At 43.3% G+C, this 16448-nt stretch overlaps 1 protein-coding gene across 1 annotated transcript in view; it reads left to right on the plus strand.

The window, feature by feature from the left end:
• The first annotated feature begins 604 nt into the window (after positions 1-604).
• Positions 605-16448, plus strand: part of LOC126346048 (uncharacterized) — a 56311-nt gene continuing 40467 nt past the window's right edge. Inside the window, exons 1-2 of the mRNA XM_050002157.1 lie at positions 605-769; positions 5533-5679. Of these exons, the coding sequence (XP_049858114.1) occupies positions 605-769; positions 5533-5679 (312 nt within the window). The remainder of the gene's footprint in view (positions 770-5532; positions 5680-16448) is intronic.

Raw genomic sequence — 16448 nt, forward strand, 5'->3', positions numbered from 1 at the left:
TTTAGAGCAACCTTATCACTGATACTTTCACAGGATAAAAGGACGCCTTAAAGCTGTCTGCACACATGTGCTTTCTCTGGGCACCTACCTGCGACCCTTCAGTTTTTTACTGCCCGCGCCTGGCTCTCTTAACCATCAAAGAACCTCCTACTCAAAGATATTATGCTCATTCAGCCTTGCGGCTGGCAACTACCGACTATTTTCTGGAGCTACCCCGACCAGACCTTAGCACATACCTTTTAGGCTGTAGTCTATCTGTTGAGTCTTATCAAAACTCAGGGCTAATCCATTTGCCTCGAACCATCCATTGGTGTTTTCAAATATTTCGTTAGGTGTCTTTTAACTAATGGAACTTAGTCTACCGTTTGTTTCTGTACGTGCATTATCTGCAGAGAGGATACATTTACGTCTTCTGAAGCTGCGTTTATGCGTAACACGAACAACAGAGAAACCAAAAACAGAATATTGTCGTGTACCGCGTTAGATTGCCTGTAATTCTGTGTGCCGTATCTTGTGTGGCTGACGTGGAGCTGACGCGCTTCGCCTCCTGACATTCAGATGAGGTAGACACCCTGTGCAGGAGTGGTTGCAGCGGCTGGAGGGTATGCGGAAGACGCGGAAGCAGAGGCGCGACCGCAACGTGTACCTGTCGCAGCTGGCGCTCGCCATGGCCGAGGGCCAGCTCTGCCCGCCGTTCAACGCGCCGCCGCCCCGAGAGCTGCCGCCGATCTGCGCCAGTCTCTTCGGACTCTTTCCGAGCGGTGTAGCGGTGAGTGGGTTCCCTGATATCACTGTCGGGGTAAATTTACTCTCGGAATACCCTACCATGTTTGAGAAGTTACTGATCTGCTATGAAGTGTAGGATACTAGTCAATTTCTGTCTCCACTTCCGCCAGTCTTGGTGGCCGAATGGTTTTAGGCGCAACCGTTTGGAACCGCGCGACGGCTACGGTCGCAGATTCAATCCTGCCTCGGGCATGAATGTGTGTGATGTCCTTAGGTTAGCTACGTTTAAGTACACTACTGGCCATTAAAACTGCTACATCACGAAGATAAGATGCTACAGAAGCGAAATTTAGCCGACAGGAAGAAGATGGTGTGATATGCAAATGATTAACTTTTCAGAGCATTCACACAAGGTTGGCTCCGGTGGTGACACCTACAACGTGCTGACATGAGGAAAGTTTCCAACCGATTTCTCATACATAAACAGCAGTTGACCGGCGTTGCCTGGTGAAACGTTGTTGTGATGCCTCGTGTAAAGAGGAGAAATGCGTACCATCACGTTTCCGACTTTGACAAAGGTCGGATTGCAGTTTTTTATCGTATCGCGACATTGGTGCTCAAGTTGGTCGGGATCCAATGACTGTTAGCAGAATATCGAATCGGTGGGTTCAGGAGGGTAATACGGAATGCCGTGCTGGATCCCAACGGCCTCGAATCACTAGCAGTCGAGATGACAGGCATCTTACCCGCATGGCTTTAACGGATCGTGCTGCCACGTCTCGATCCCTGAGTCAAGAGATGGGGACGTTTGCAAGACAACAACCATCTGCACGAACAGTTCGACGACATTTGCAGGAGCATGGACTATCAGCTCGGAGACCATGGCTGCGGTTACCATTGACGCTGCACCACAGACAATAGCGCCTGCGATGGTATACTCAACGACGAACCTGGGTGCACGAATGGCAAAACGTCATTTTTTCGGATGAATCCTGGTTCTTTTTACAGCATCATGATGGTCGCATTCGTATTTGGCGACATCGTGGTGAACGCACATTGGAAGCGGGTATTCGTCATCGCCATACTGTCGTATCACCCGGCGTGATGGTATGGGATGCCATTGGTTGACGGCACTTTGAACAGTGGACGTTACATTTCAGATGTGTTATGACCCGTAGCTCTACCCTTCATTCGATCCCTGCGAAACCCTACATTTCAGCAGGATAATGCACGAGCGCATGTTGTATGTCCTGTACGGGCCTTTCTGGATACAGAAAATGTTCGACTGCTGCCCTGGCCAGCACATTCTCCACATCTCTCACCAACTGAAAACGTCTGTCAATGGTGGCCGAGGAACTGGTTCGTCACAATACGCCAGCCACTACTCTTTATGAACTGTGGTATCGTGTTGAAGCTGGATGGGCAGCTGTAACTGTACACGCCATCCAATCTCTGTTTGACTCAATGTCCAGCCGTATCAAGGCCGTTATTACGGCCAGAGGTGGTTGTTCTGGGGTTTTTCATTCCTAAGTTTTTCATATGTTTTCTGAATGTTACAGATTCTGTGTGTATTGCTCTATTTTCATGTTTGTTATTATATTTCTTTTTTTATTAGTTATCTAGTTCATCCCGTGTTGACACCGCCTGCAGAATACCGACAAACACACACTCGCACAAGAGAAAACGTATATATACCCTCTTTATCTTTCTTACACACAGAGAGAGACAAAATACTAATCCATACTTATACACACTCTTTCTCTCTCTGTCATGTACACACACACACACACACACACACACACACACACACACACACATACACACACACACACACACACACGGAGAGAGAGAGAGAGAGAGAGAGAGAGAGAGAGAGAGAGAGAGAGAGAGAGAGAGAGAGCGACAGACAGAACAGTAATAAATAGATGTTAGTTTTCAGCATGTAGTTCGTTAGGGTGACAACATGTAAGTAAAAAAATCAATCTGAAAGAGAGAAAGTGACCACAGTAGCTACGACTCTACAGCACGTTTTCGATAAAATATCTGCAACTAGTGACAGAAGACTAATAGTACTCTACAGCAAATAGGTCAAAGAATATGAAAATTACGAAGAAAAAAGTTCATTACATGAAAACGTGCTTATGTTTCTAAGTGGATCTATAGTTGTATCTCCAACATGTCACCAGATGAGAGCCATTGCTTTGTGTACTCGAGCTGTCACATTCGTGTACAGAAAATATCGCAATCTATGCACAGGAAATACTTTCATCTACATTATTTCAGCTTTAAGATCGACCAGATCCATAAATAAAAATATAATTCCTAAAATCATAGTAAGTTATGAGCCAATAGGGAAATGTTCAATAGGTAGACCAAGTAAGAGGTGAGGAAATCAAAAAGAAAAAACATCAAACAATACAGACAAGAGGATGCAGCAGAAAATTGCCTACTACTTGAAGGAAAAAGAAGAAGACAAAACTATACTTCCCTTAAAATAACTTTATTTTTTATGGATGCAGTGTTGGAGAGCATTGTTGCTACATTGCACACAAAATGACATGCGCATATGGCCGTGGTCGTGGTGGGAGGTGTAAAGAGTATGTACTACCAATCTCCTAGAATATTGGTGCAGGATTTTTATTGATTATAGACCCTAGCTACTGTGAAGCAATAACTGTCTATGACTCTCCTAAGCTGCAATCTTAACATTACTGGTCACTACATGAAATACTGGACTTAAGCTGTCGTTATAAATCTTAGACTCTTCTACTTCTCACTCTGTTCACGAGAAGTTATGCTGATTACTTGGTGGGCGTCGGTTTAGACGCTGTTCTGTATCCCAGATAAATGCAAAGCTTTGTAGAAAAGTGCTGAAGTATTGACCACAGTCTGTTCTTTGGTAGTTCCTTGTAAATCTTTTATTGAGATGCAGAAAGGCACCGATCGAACTTCTTGATGTGCAGATTCCCAGCACAATATAAATGAGCCAGCAGTAAACATGCCTATCATCAGTACTCCTTTTTCTTCAACAAATAAAAAGAAAGTGTGAAAACAGCGCACTGAATCCAGAAGCGTTCTCAAATGTGAAGTTTTGTGAAAATAAATTATTCATGTTTATTCCCCTTTTTTTGCTGATATCCAATAGAATTTTCGGTCATTCAGATATTATTTTTATTTCAGGTTTTTAATGTTTATTTTCACCCTAACGCCATGGGAAAACGACTTAATATCTTTTGTAAACATTTATTAGCTTCATTTTATAATTTGTTGGACGCCATGAGTTTAGCCATAAAAGGATATGATTTCAGATTGTTGACTGAAAAGGGGGACATCCTCACATACTTTAATAGTGTAAACAGATATGTTTTGTACAGTGTTGAGTGATTATTTATGTGACAAAGTAGTCTATCTCTATAAATACGACATGGATATTAATCGTTTAAGATACAAAAAGTTTCTTGTAACTTTCATCAGATTTAGTTGAGCGGGCATGACAGGTTTGCACACTTACCAAATCAGTACCACCACAACCAGATTTTTTAGAATCTTGCCCCCAATGGGAAGTTTTCTCCGTGCGCCTATTTCATGAGTTATGCAACTGCGTACACACTCACCCACCCACCGTTCCACACCCACAAACACACACACACACACACACACACACACACACACACACACACACACACACATTCCAAGCCTCATAGCCCTTGTAGATGGACTCGCCTTGTCCCACTGCCTTCCCAGCAGAATATCGGTGTATACCGGTTGTTTTAAAAAGATGCCATATTCCGTTCACAGCTGCACAGCATAATATTGGATCTGAGCACTTATAACTATTGTGAAGTATCTCTGGCATACTGGATGCTCGCAGATTCCTACAAACGCATTACGTTAGGTCATACTCAGTTCTAGTGTCTGTAAATATTGACAGAGGAAGTCTTACCATGTTGAATCATCGTACCTGCTGTTATGACCCTCCAGATAAATAGCCTGGACTCAGTCACATAATGCACTCACTTGTCAATGCTATATCTGGCGCCTTTTGACCACATAGTGTGCTTGTTGTGTTCCAGTGATCGCAATATATTTACATTCTGATTTCTCTCGCGATGTTAACCGTGACATGGAATTAATATAATAATCAAAATATCTGTATTTAATGTCAGAATATTATTGCAACTTTAGCATCTGCGTCAAGAATTTAGTGGCAGTCTCGATTCCAATTTCACATACAAATGTTAGCAGCCATGGGCTAGGGATGTTGGCATGGTAGCTCAGTGTGTTCGGTCAGAGAGCTGACTAGTCTCTGTAATTTAAAAAAAAAAAACTGAATGAAAAGATCAACAAAGAACTTCAATGGATCTCATGTGATGTCTGCTGCGACCAAATTCAACCAAAAATAACGGACAAAATGAAAAGGGGGAGGGGTAGTGTCTTTGATTCATGATCAAAACGTCCTCGTTCCCGCGTTTGAAACCCACCACCGTTTAAATCTTGTTTAATAATCAGCACTGGCGGCCGAATGTTTCCGATATAAGAAGTCGCCTTCACTCTGCCAAAGGCCTTGTCATACAGGGAGGAGGTTCAGGGCACTCTCTTGTCCTTGGGTGCGAAATTCGTGGTGGGCCGCATCAAAACAGTCAGAAGACTGATGACTCAAAAAAAAAAGTAATTGTTGTTTTTCTCTTTATCACTTTGTTGTGGCAAGAAAAGTACGAAAAAGCTTAACCGCTTTTACTTCATTGAATGAACCTGCTCGGGAAACGACAGACGAAGCACTGATCCAGTCATTCTTAACTCTTCCAGGTGTCTGAGAACCCGCAGATACATCAGTCTGGTGCTTCGTCATTCCCTACTAAAGCTGACGCCAGTGGAAAGTACTGGTCAAACGCTGATTTCGGAAAAGAAAAGAGTCAATGTAATTTTCATACACTGCAGGCACATGATGAGAATGTAAGTATATGATTACTATAATCTTGTGAACTGTACTGCTCTTTATTAACCCATTGCGAGAAATAATGTTCTACAGAGCTACAAATGCTTTTTGCAAACTACATTTGTTCTATATTCGTCTATCTGTAGATATTTATGTTGTTTGCAATATTCTGAGGACACCTAGCTTCCAATTACATTTCTTTAGATCATACAACAGTTTTCGGCTGTCAGGTTTTGTTTTGTGCGTAGATTTAACATAGTGTTCCTGTTATAATTATCATCACAAAATTTATTTGAACTCAATTCGATATATTCAGTAAATGGGAAACATTAAAGATATACTGGAATAAAAGCACAAACGTTCTTTTACATATGAAATACACTCCTGGAAATTGAAATAAGAACACCGTGAATTCATTGTCCCAGGAAGGGGAAACTTTACTGACACATTCCTGGGGTCAGATACATCACATGATCACACTGACAGAACCACAGGCACATAGACACAGGCAACAGAGCATGCACAATGTCGGCACTAGTACAGTGTATATCCACCTTTCGCAGCAATGCAGGCTGCTATTCTCCCATGGAGACGATCGTAGAGATGCTGGATGTAGTCCTGTGGAACGGCTTGCCATGCCATTTCCACCTGGCGCCTCAGTTGGACCAGCGTTCGTGCTGGACGTGCAGACCGCGTGAGACGACGCTTCATCCAGTCCCAAACATGCTCAATGGGGGACAGATCCGGAGATCTTGCTGGCCAGGGTAGTTGACTTACACCTTCTAGAGCTCGTTGGGTGGCACGGCATACATGCGGACGTGCATTGTCCTGTTGGAACAGCAACTTCCCTTGCCGGTCTAGGAATGGTAGAACGATGGGTTCGATGACGGTTTGGATGTACCGTGCACTATTCAGTGTCCCCTCGACGATCACCAGAGGTGTACGGCCAGTGTAGGAGATCGCTCCCCACACCATGATGCTGGGTGTTGGCCCTGTGTGCCTCGGTCGTATGAAGTCCTGATTGTGGCGCTCACCTGCACGGCGCCAAACACGCATACGACCATCATTGGCACCAAGGCAGAAGCGACTCTCATCGCTGAAGACGACACGTCTCCATTCGTCCCTCCATTCACGCCTGTCACGACACCACTAGAGGCGGGCTGCATGATGTTTGGGCGTGAGCGGAACACGGCCTAACGGTGTGCGGGACCGTAGCCCAGCTTCATGGAGATGGTTGCGAATGGTCCTCGCCGATACCCCAGGAGCAACAGTGTCCCTAATTTGCTGGGAAGTAGCGGTGCGGTCCCCTACGGCACTGCGTTGGATCCTACGGTCTTGGCGTGCATCCGTGCGTCGCTGCGGTCCGGTCCCAGGTCGACGGGCACGTGCACCTTTCGCCGACCACTGGCGACAACATCGATGTACTGTGGAGACCTCACGCCCCACGTGTTGAGCAATTCGGCGGTACGTCCACCCGGCCTCCCGCATGCCCACTATACGCCCTCGCTCAAAGTCCGTCAACTGCACATACGGTTCACGTCCACGCTGTCGCGGCATGCTACCAGTGTTCAAGACTGCGATGGAGCTCCGTATGCCACGGCAAACTGGCTGACACTGACGGCGGCGGTGTACAAATGCTGCGCAGCTAGCGCCATTCGACGGCCAACACCGCGGTTCCTGGTGTGTCCGCTGTACCGTGCGTGTGATCATTGTTTGTACAGCCCTCTCGCAGTGTCCGGAGCAAGTATGGTGGGTCTGACACACCGGTGTCAATGTGTTCTTTTTTCCATTTCCAGGAGTGTAGTTGAAACAGTACCCAGAATTTTTAACAAATTTCGTACCTATATTAAAATTAATAACCGGTTTACTGCTCAATGCAGTGGTAATTGTCAGACGATAGAACTTATTAAATTACTGATCAACACTTCCTATACAAACTTGCAATTCCCACAGATATTCCATTAATACGTAAATGAAGGATTACCAGCGTACATTGCTCAAACACGTGCTCCCCTATTGAGATTAAATCCAAGCTTGCTCCTCTCTCTTGTGGCACCCAGAACCCAAACACCTTGTAGCCGTAATACCTGTATCGAACCTCGTCGTTGTAGTTCTTCCATTGTTCCTTTCGCATTAGTTGAAAACCGCCTACCCGAGTCAAAATTTCCAAAAAACCTTTTTCTACAAATTTCTGCTACAGTGAAGGATTAAAAGTTGGTCTTCTGTTCTGTTATATTTTCCCCCACAAGTGATTCTCTCACATAATGTCTATGTCACATTAATCTCATGCGACAGGTTCCTTTAATCTCTGATAAGGCGTCAACAGAGTAGTCTAACAGTTTTCCCACACGAGCACCTGAAAATGCACACCTGCACCTCGGGTGTCTATTACACGTGATCGTTTCTGCAATCTTTCTATCTCACATTGCCATTTAATCAGTTCGCCATTCATTGTACCTTGCTCCTGCCACTCTTGCAGCTCGGATGGCTGTTTTCTCTTCATTGCCTATTAGAGTACCCATTATTTTGCTAGTGCTGCCCTTGAACACCACTTGTTCTGTGAGTTTTGTCATATGTGATGAACCGCACTAAGGAAATCTAACTGTAATAATTCGCTGATAGGGAATGCTTTACCTGTTTTGGGGATAGTTATAAGCCGTTTGCTAATTTCCACAGGTTGCTAGCTAGATCATCAGGTCCTAACAGTTCGTTGAGACCCCGATTCATTTACAAATATTTAAGAAAAAAGGTATTCAAATTCTTGTTGATGCTCCTGGTGAACTCCTGCCCCAAGACAGTCTTAATGCGGATGCCGTTATGTGAGGAGGCGGTCTAAAAATTTTCCAATAATTTCTCCTCGAATTCTGTCAGCGAGTGGCATAAATCTTCCGTTTTCTGGGCACCGTGAGAACATGGCTTCTTGTAATCTCCATTCACTCCATTCGTTTGGTACCAGTGCATCAAATTGTCTGATAAAAGCATCTGGGTACATTTTCCTGAGGGAAGCGGTCGCTTGGTTCCAGACTGTAGCGCCTAGAACCGCACGGCCACTCCAGCCGGCCATGGTAATGGTGTTTTTAGCCGTAATTTAAGAGACAGATATCCAAAATCCCAATTTAAATGCTAAGATATCCTCTATTTCCGATTATCTTTACACGGTTTCCTCTCAAAAAGGTACAGAGACGTAAATACTAAGAAATTATTCCTACTACACAATAAATTGGCACAAAAGTACCCTACTAAAAATATTCACACATACATGATTTCCTCTCCAGAAGTCCCAAACACGTAAATCAAACACACACAGATAACTGGATGCGCTAGAACTTTTATAAAAACTGACTGAATTGTCAGTTAATTTTAAACATCATCTTCCCAGTTAATGCGCACATCTTCCTCATTCCGTAACCTTTATACAAGTGCCCTAGCCCTACTCCTGTGACATCAATTCTTCGATTCACTGTGTTGCATGTCACATCTGACTGTAGTTTTCCTCCATTCCTTTACGGACATCTGCCGAAGCGATTGCTGGTATGAGTTTCTTGTAGCACTTAGGAATTGAAATGCGGTTACTGTTTCGTGTTTGTGCGTGCAGATTATGTAGCCTGTGGAATCCTGCGAACCTAAATCTGCTTTTGGAATTTAGAAGCACGTCTGTGGCCAACCTATCTTACACCTCTGTGCCCTCTCGTTCGTTGGATATACTCAAAACACTTTAAGTAGTAATTGCAACCGGCATGAGGTAAGAAACCGCTAAGGTCATCACTGAGTTCTTCTGGAATAAGGAAAGCTAAGTCTCTTAAGTTTACATTTTATAGCAATTGTAATGAGGTTGTGGACGCTATTACATGCCAGGAAAGTTTGTTCATGAACCAGTGCAGGACGCAGGATACGTACTACCAGTGTCCTTGTGGACGTGAACTCAGAAATTCCCCGTTATCAGATTAAATCTTGATTCACTGTGCCTCTCTACAATGGCTGATGGCAGCACTGGAAGGCGTGATGTGAACGGTCAGGGGCGCGTTGCACTAGACCCAAACCCAAGACCCCCTGGAGACGTGCACGGGCTGTTTGTAGTCACTCGGAAGGCGGCCCCAACTGGATGGCGCAAGTTCAAGCCCCGGCAGCATCAGGTCTAGCAGTGGAGTGTGAATTACACGGAGAGTCATTCCTGCAGAGCCTCGGGCTCTTGCTGGGATAAGAAAATTTTGGCAAGTAATACACAGCCACACGGGCTGTGGTTTCATCCTGATTAGTTGTTTAGCCCAACATCTAGTTACGTTGTAATGTGAGAGATTGGTTGCGACTTTGAGAAGTTTCCATTTTGTTTTTTCTAAAGATGTGTACCTGTTAAGTAATAATTCCCCAGATGATGTAACATCGTTCTAGTCGGGGTATAGGGTATCGCCTGGCTACTGACATACAAAAGGACTCGGTGTGCGATTACCATCCATATATTATCTTATGTTATCCTATTCAAAACTTCACTTCATGTATCCGTATGAAGCAAATCTGCATGGGTGCCATAATATGTGTTTGTGTTACGTGGACAAGGAAAACAATAAACAGTACAGGTTACTAATATCAGTGGGCAGATTAATGAGTTTCATTAGCACGTTCGCACTCTTACAAATATAAGGTGCGTCTAATAAGACGTAAGACCACTGAAAAAGAAGAAGAAACAACACAAATATCACTCATGCTCATAAATTACGGATAATGCTGATACAGGGTGAAACAACGCTCTGGTGGGCGGTTTGCGGACTTAAATCATCTCGGGGTGTGACCATGCGGTGCATCTGACCTTGCGGTCGACGCACCGTGGCACTGGCAGCAGTCCACATACACAGAGGTGTGTTGGTGCATGTCAGAGTACGGTGCAGCGGGTAAGTGTGCAGACGTTTTCAGACGTGCTAATGGTGACTGTGTGTTGAAAATGGCTCAAAGAACACATATTGATGACGTTATGAGGGGTAGAATACTACGGTGACTGGACGCTGGTCAAACACAGCAGGTCGTAGCACGGGCCCCCCGTGTGCCACAAAGTGTGATCTCAAGATTATGGCAACGATTCCAGCAGACAGGAATCGTGTCCAGGCGCTACAGTATGGGACGTCAACAGTGTACAACACCACAAGAAGACCGATATCTCACCATCAGTGCCCGCAGACGGCCACAGAGTAGTGCAGGTAGCCTTGCTCGGGACCTTACCTCAGCCACTGGAACAGTTGTCACCAGACATGCAATCTACAGACGACTGAACAGACATGGTTTATTCACCTGGAGGCCTGCAAGCTGCAGCCACTGATCCCTGGTCACAGGAGAGCCTGTAAAACCTGGTGTCAAGAACACAGTACATGGTCATTGGAACAGTGGTCCCAGGTTATGTTCACGGACGAGTCCAGGTGTAGTCTGAAGAGTGATTCTCGTTGGGTTTTCATCCGGCGTGAACCAGGAACCAGACACCAACCCCTTAATGCCCTTGAAAGGGACCTGTGTGGAGGTCTTGGTTTGATGGTGTGGGGTGGGATTATGATTGGTGCACGTACACCCCTTCATGTCTTTGACAGAGGAACTGTAACAGGTCAGGTGTATCGTGACGTCATTTTGCTCCAGTAAGTCGACCTTTTCAGGGGTGCAGTGGGTCACCTTCCTCCCGATGGATGATAACGCAGGGCCCCACCGAGCTACCATCGTGGAGGAGTACCTTGAAACAGAAGATATTAGGCGAATGGAGTGGCCTGCCTGTTCTCCAGACCTGAACCCCATCGAGCACGTCCGGGATGCTCTCGGTCGACGTATCGCTGCACGTCTTCAAACCCCTACGACACTTCAGGAGCTCCGACAGGCACTAGTGCAAGAATGGATGGCTGTACCCCAGCAGTTGTTCGACCTCCTGATCCAGAGTATGCCAACCCGTTGTGCGGCCTGTGTACGTGTGCATGGTGATCATATCCCATGTTGATGTCGGGATACATGCATAGGAAACAGTGGCATTTGGTAGCACATGTGTTTCGGGACCGTTTTCTCAACTTATCACCAATGCCGTGGACTTACATATCTGTGTCGTGTGTGTGCCCTACGTGCCTATGCTATTGGCGCGAGTTTTGTGTAATGCCACGTTGTGTGACGCCACATTCTGCAATTATCCTTAATTTATGAGCATGAGTGTATGATTAACTGTGGAGTAGAACAGTCTGTCTCCATCTAACATAATTAACACCGGCGTTCGTGACACTGTAACTTCAGCTTGCACAGGCACTCACGAGAAAGATCAAACAGCTTCGGCACATGAATTTGTGTAGGCACAGGGTCCAGTAGGAGAGAGGGGGCAAATCTCGTGTTCCGTCGCAGATGCTCCTTAAATTTAGGCACCTCACGTGCGTGGACGTATTGGAAGTCATCCTTCCTCTATGTCAGTGGCCCGTCAAGACCAGAGCGTCACAAGAAACGTGTTGCGTAGCAACCTGTGAGCAGCACGGCGTGAGCGCGGAGCGTGGGGAGGCGAATGGAGAGCCGAGTGGGAAACGTAACAGCTGCTGTCTCATGTTCCTCAGTCAACTTAAATCCGCGAATAATTGCATGGAATATATATAAATTATTCTTGTTACAAGTAAACACATACCACATTATCTTATTAACGTATACTTCTACATTTTTATTAACATACTTTGTGAGCAGCTGCACAAAAATTGCGGATAAAGTGTGAGATTCACCTTTCTCCTGCAGTTTTGCGATTAACAATCGCTTCTGTGTCCCGAATATTTCGTATTGGCAGAATGTAAACGGAGAATGTAAATGGGAAAAAGGCACAATACAAATCTTTGGATAAAACTTTATTTGTCGAACTTAATTGACAGGGGAAAATATAAAAATGCAGCAAATAAAATAGACCATGGAGAAGAGAGTTGTATAAATCGACGTTGACAGAGTGTCCGAAATCGCAACAGTTATTTTGCAGTTGGAAAACTCAGGTGCCGACATTAAATAAGAAAGAAGAAAGAAAACTTTGCTCAAAGGAGAAGCAGCTGTCAAGAACTCATTTGGCAACCCAGAACTAAGCAAACAAGAGAAGGTTAGAAGGTTAAACGAATAGAATACGTAGAGAGGGGAGGAGGATGGGTTACACAAACTAACATGAGCACAATGTTAGTTTCCTGTGAAACGTCTGAACACGAGAGGCAATACTGATTCTACCACTTAACTAAGTAGACAAACTGAAGAAAGGCAAACCTGTGTTTCTAGCATTTGCATATTTAGAGATAGGTTTTGACAATCTTAACTGAAAGACACTCTTTGAAGCTCCGGAGGTATCAGCGATAAAACGCAAGATTATCTACAACTTGTACAGAAATCAGGTTCTAAAACTTCAATGAATTGAAAGGGAAGCAGTAACTGAGAAGGCAGAAGCAGACAGGACATAAAATGCAGACTGTGAATAGCAATAAAAGCTCTTCTGAAAAAAAAAAAGAAAATTGTTCCCATTTAATATAAATTTTAATGGTTGGGTACTATTTTATAAAAGTATTTGTGTGGAGTGTAGCCATTTATGTAAGTGAAATGTGGACGATGAACAGTTCTGTCAAGAAGGCAATGGACGCTTTCAAAATGTGGTGATAAATAACAATGCTTAAGATTAGATACGAAGATCGTGTGACTAAAGAAGAGGTACTGAGTTAAATAGAGGAGGAAGAGGAAATTATGGCACAACTTGTCTACAAGAGGGGTTAGCTGACAGCACATATTATGAGGCATCAAGGAATCATCAGTTTGGTAACGAATACTAAACTGTTGAGTGAGACCAAAGCTTGCCAATGGTGAGCAGATTTGAATGGATGTAGGATGCAGTAGTTACGTATTTATTGCCAGAATATTTGTTTAATGCTGCCTCTAGCACATATACCTGTGATGTATTTGTGTATACATCTCTGTTAGTCTCTGCAAACAGCCTTATGTTAGGGAAAGTAACAATTTGAATGCAGTTTTCGTATGATAAAGTTTAATTACTGTTATAGTCATTCTGCCATATGTAGCATTTTCCATAAGATATGTATTCCTTCATGAAATAACAACCAATGACTGATTACGTATTATCCATTATTTTCGAATGCAGTGACAGTTCTCAGACTGTGTACAAGTCATCGGTGGCAAATGTATCGTAATGCACTTTCACATATACTGCCATACGTTTTTTGTGCCATTGAGGCTTTTCCGCTGAGTTCAGGTATCATGTGACCATTCTCAGTCATATTAAAGTATGTGCGAACGTTGTCTGAGACAATTTTTTATTACCGCTTTTGTCGGGGAAAGCAGGTTAATTAAAAAAATAAATACGGTATATTGGCAACCAAATATGGAAACGGCAGTTGGATTTTAACGCCTAAAGTGGTAATTGTGAAACCAAATATTATGACTGATCTCTCATAACTACTTGCAGGACTGTGATCTGTGAGACTTTATGGGTATTGAAAATAATTCACAAAATATTATATTTGGTACTTTATGCCAAGATGTTTGACATAAAGATTCTATCAGGTATGTAAAATCTTTCAGTAAAAGAAATCAACTTATCAAAGGTTATACATCCTGACTCTAAAGACTGTTTTAGCGATGCTGGAAAGAGTAATTGGAAATCAGGTGTTATTACATGTAATTAGAAAGTGTTCTAAACGCTTCATATAAACAAAATGTCTGAAGGCAAAACGAAATAGTAAATAATAAATTTGTTTACGTGGCCATCACCTGTAGCAAGCACAGAAATATCCGTTTTGTAAATAACAAACGCCATTTTCTTACTTTTATGTATTTTATTTGTTCTAGATGCTTTTCGCCTTTTACTTTAAGGCGCTCCCAATGGAATCTTTGTGATATTTGTAGATTATGAAACAGTTCAGGTCTTATTTTTTACGTGAATAAGTGATTACTTACAGTTAATCGAATTTTTGGCTGGCGTCTACGTTTCCTCTTATTTAGGCGGAGGCTGTAGATCGCTCCATAAAATCGCTTACGAGACATAAGCAGATTTTCACATTACAAACTTTTTTCTTCAGAATTTTCACGTTCTTTGCGCTAATTGGTGTGGAGCACAATTATTCTTCTGTCACTAGCTGCGAATATTTTACCAAAATCTGTTGTAGAATAGTAACTACTGTGTGTTCAATTTATGTCTCTTCTTATGTTGTTTGGTTATGTACACGTTGCCAAGCTAATGAAGTAAGTGCCGAAAACTAAAGCCTGTTCATTCCGTTCCCTTTATATGTGTTTATATTTATGTGTGTGTGTAGTTAGTCGGGGTGAGTTGTGCAGAGTTGAATGTGAATGTAATATCTGTCAGAGCTTGTTCAGCTGATTCGAGTTTTGATTTAGATATTTTGTGGAGGGGTTCATGTAAGAGTGAGGACAAAGGAGTTAGGTGCTAGTATTCTGATAATAATCACCTGTTGAAATGTTATTCTACTACTTTATCTTTTAATGTAAACAGTGACTTTACTCGTCCATGAACTCCTCCATAAAACATTTAAACCAAAACTGAAATCAGCTGATCACCAAATCTTTCAACCACTCTCTGACAACTACTGCATTCACTTTCAACTTTCTTTAACTCTTACTGACTATCCATACACACATACAGATATAAGGAGAACAGAAATAAACAAACGTTAGTTTTCAGTATGTAAATCGTTGGATTGGAAACATATAGATAAACAAATGAAACAGGAAGAGACATGAGGTGAACACACTGTAGTTACGACATTAAATAACAGTTTTCGGTAAAATGTCTACAGCTAATGACAGAAGATAAAAGAGCGAACATGAAAATGTGCTTATGTTCCATAAGCTAAGTTTTAGTTCAACCTCCAGCTTCTCTTGGCGCGTGCGTCGTTTGCAACTGGCAATGCAGCAATCTCCCGCGTCTGGGCAGGTGTGCGCGATCCGACGAGATAAAAAAACTGAACTATAGTAAGCATTTATAAACGTCAAAGAAATATGCAGGATGGTCCATTCACAGTGACTGAGCCAAATATCGCACGAAACCAGATGTCGCTATGGTTGGCCCTCTAGATGGCGCTGCCATAGGTCAAACCAATATTAATTGCGTTTTCAAAAATAGAAACCCTCATTTTTATTACATATTTGTGTAGTACGTAAACAAATACGTATGTTTAAGTTGGACCACTATCTTCGTTTTGTGATAGATGGCGCTGTAATAGTCACAAACGTATTAAGTACGTGGTATCACTTAACACTCTGGAGGTGCGGACGGTATTTGCTTCGTGATATATTTCTCGTGTTAAAATGGACCGTTTACCAATTGTAGAAAAGGTCGATATCGTGTTGATGTATGGCTATAGTGATCCAAATGCGTGTGCTATGTACGCTTCTCGGTATCCTGGACGACATCTTCCAAGTGTCTGGACCGTTCGCCGGATAGTTACGTTATTTAAGGAAACAAGAAGTGTTCAGCCACATGTGAACCGTCAACCACGACCTGCAACAAATGATGATACCCAAGTAGGTGTTTTAGCTGCTGTCGCGGCTAATCCGCACATCAGTAGCAGGAAAACTGCGTGAGAATCGGAAATTTCATAAACGTTGGTGTTGATAATGATACATCAACATCGATTGCACCCGTACCATATGTCTATGCACCAGGAATTGTATGGCGACGACTTTGAACGTCTTGTACAGTTCTGCCACTGGGCACAAGAGAAATTACGGGACAATGACAGATTTTTTGCACGTGTTCTATTTAGCGAGGAAGCGTCATTCACCAAAAGCGGTAACG

This window comes from Schistocerca gregaria, chromosome 1 (genome assembly GCF_023897955.1).
Source record: "Schistocerca gregaria isolate iqSchGreg1 chromosome 1, iqSchGreg1.2, whole genome shotgun sequence".
Taxonomy (NCBI): Eukaryota; Metazoa; Arthropoda; class Insecta; order Orthoptera; family Acrididae; genus Schistocerca; species Schistocerca gregaria.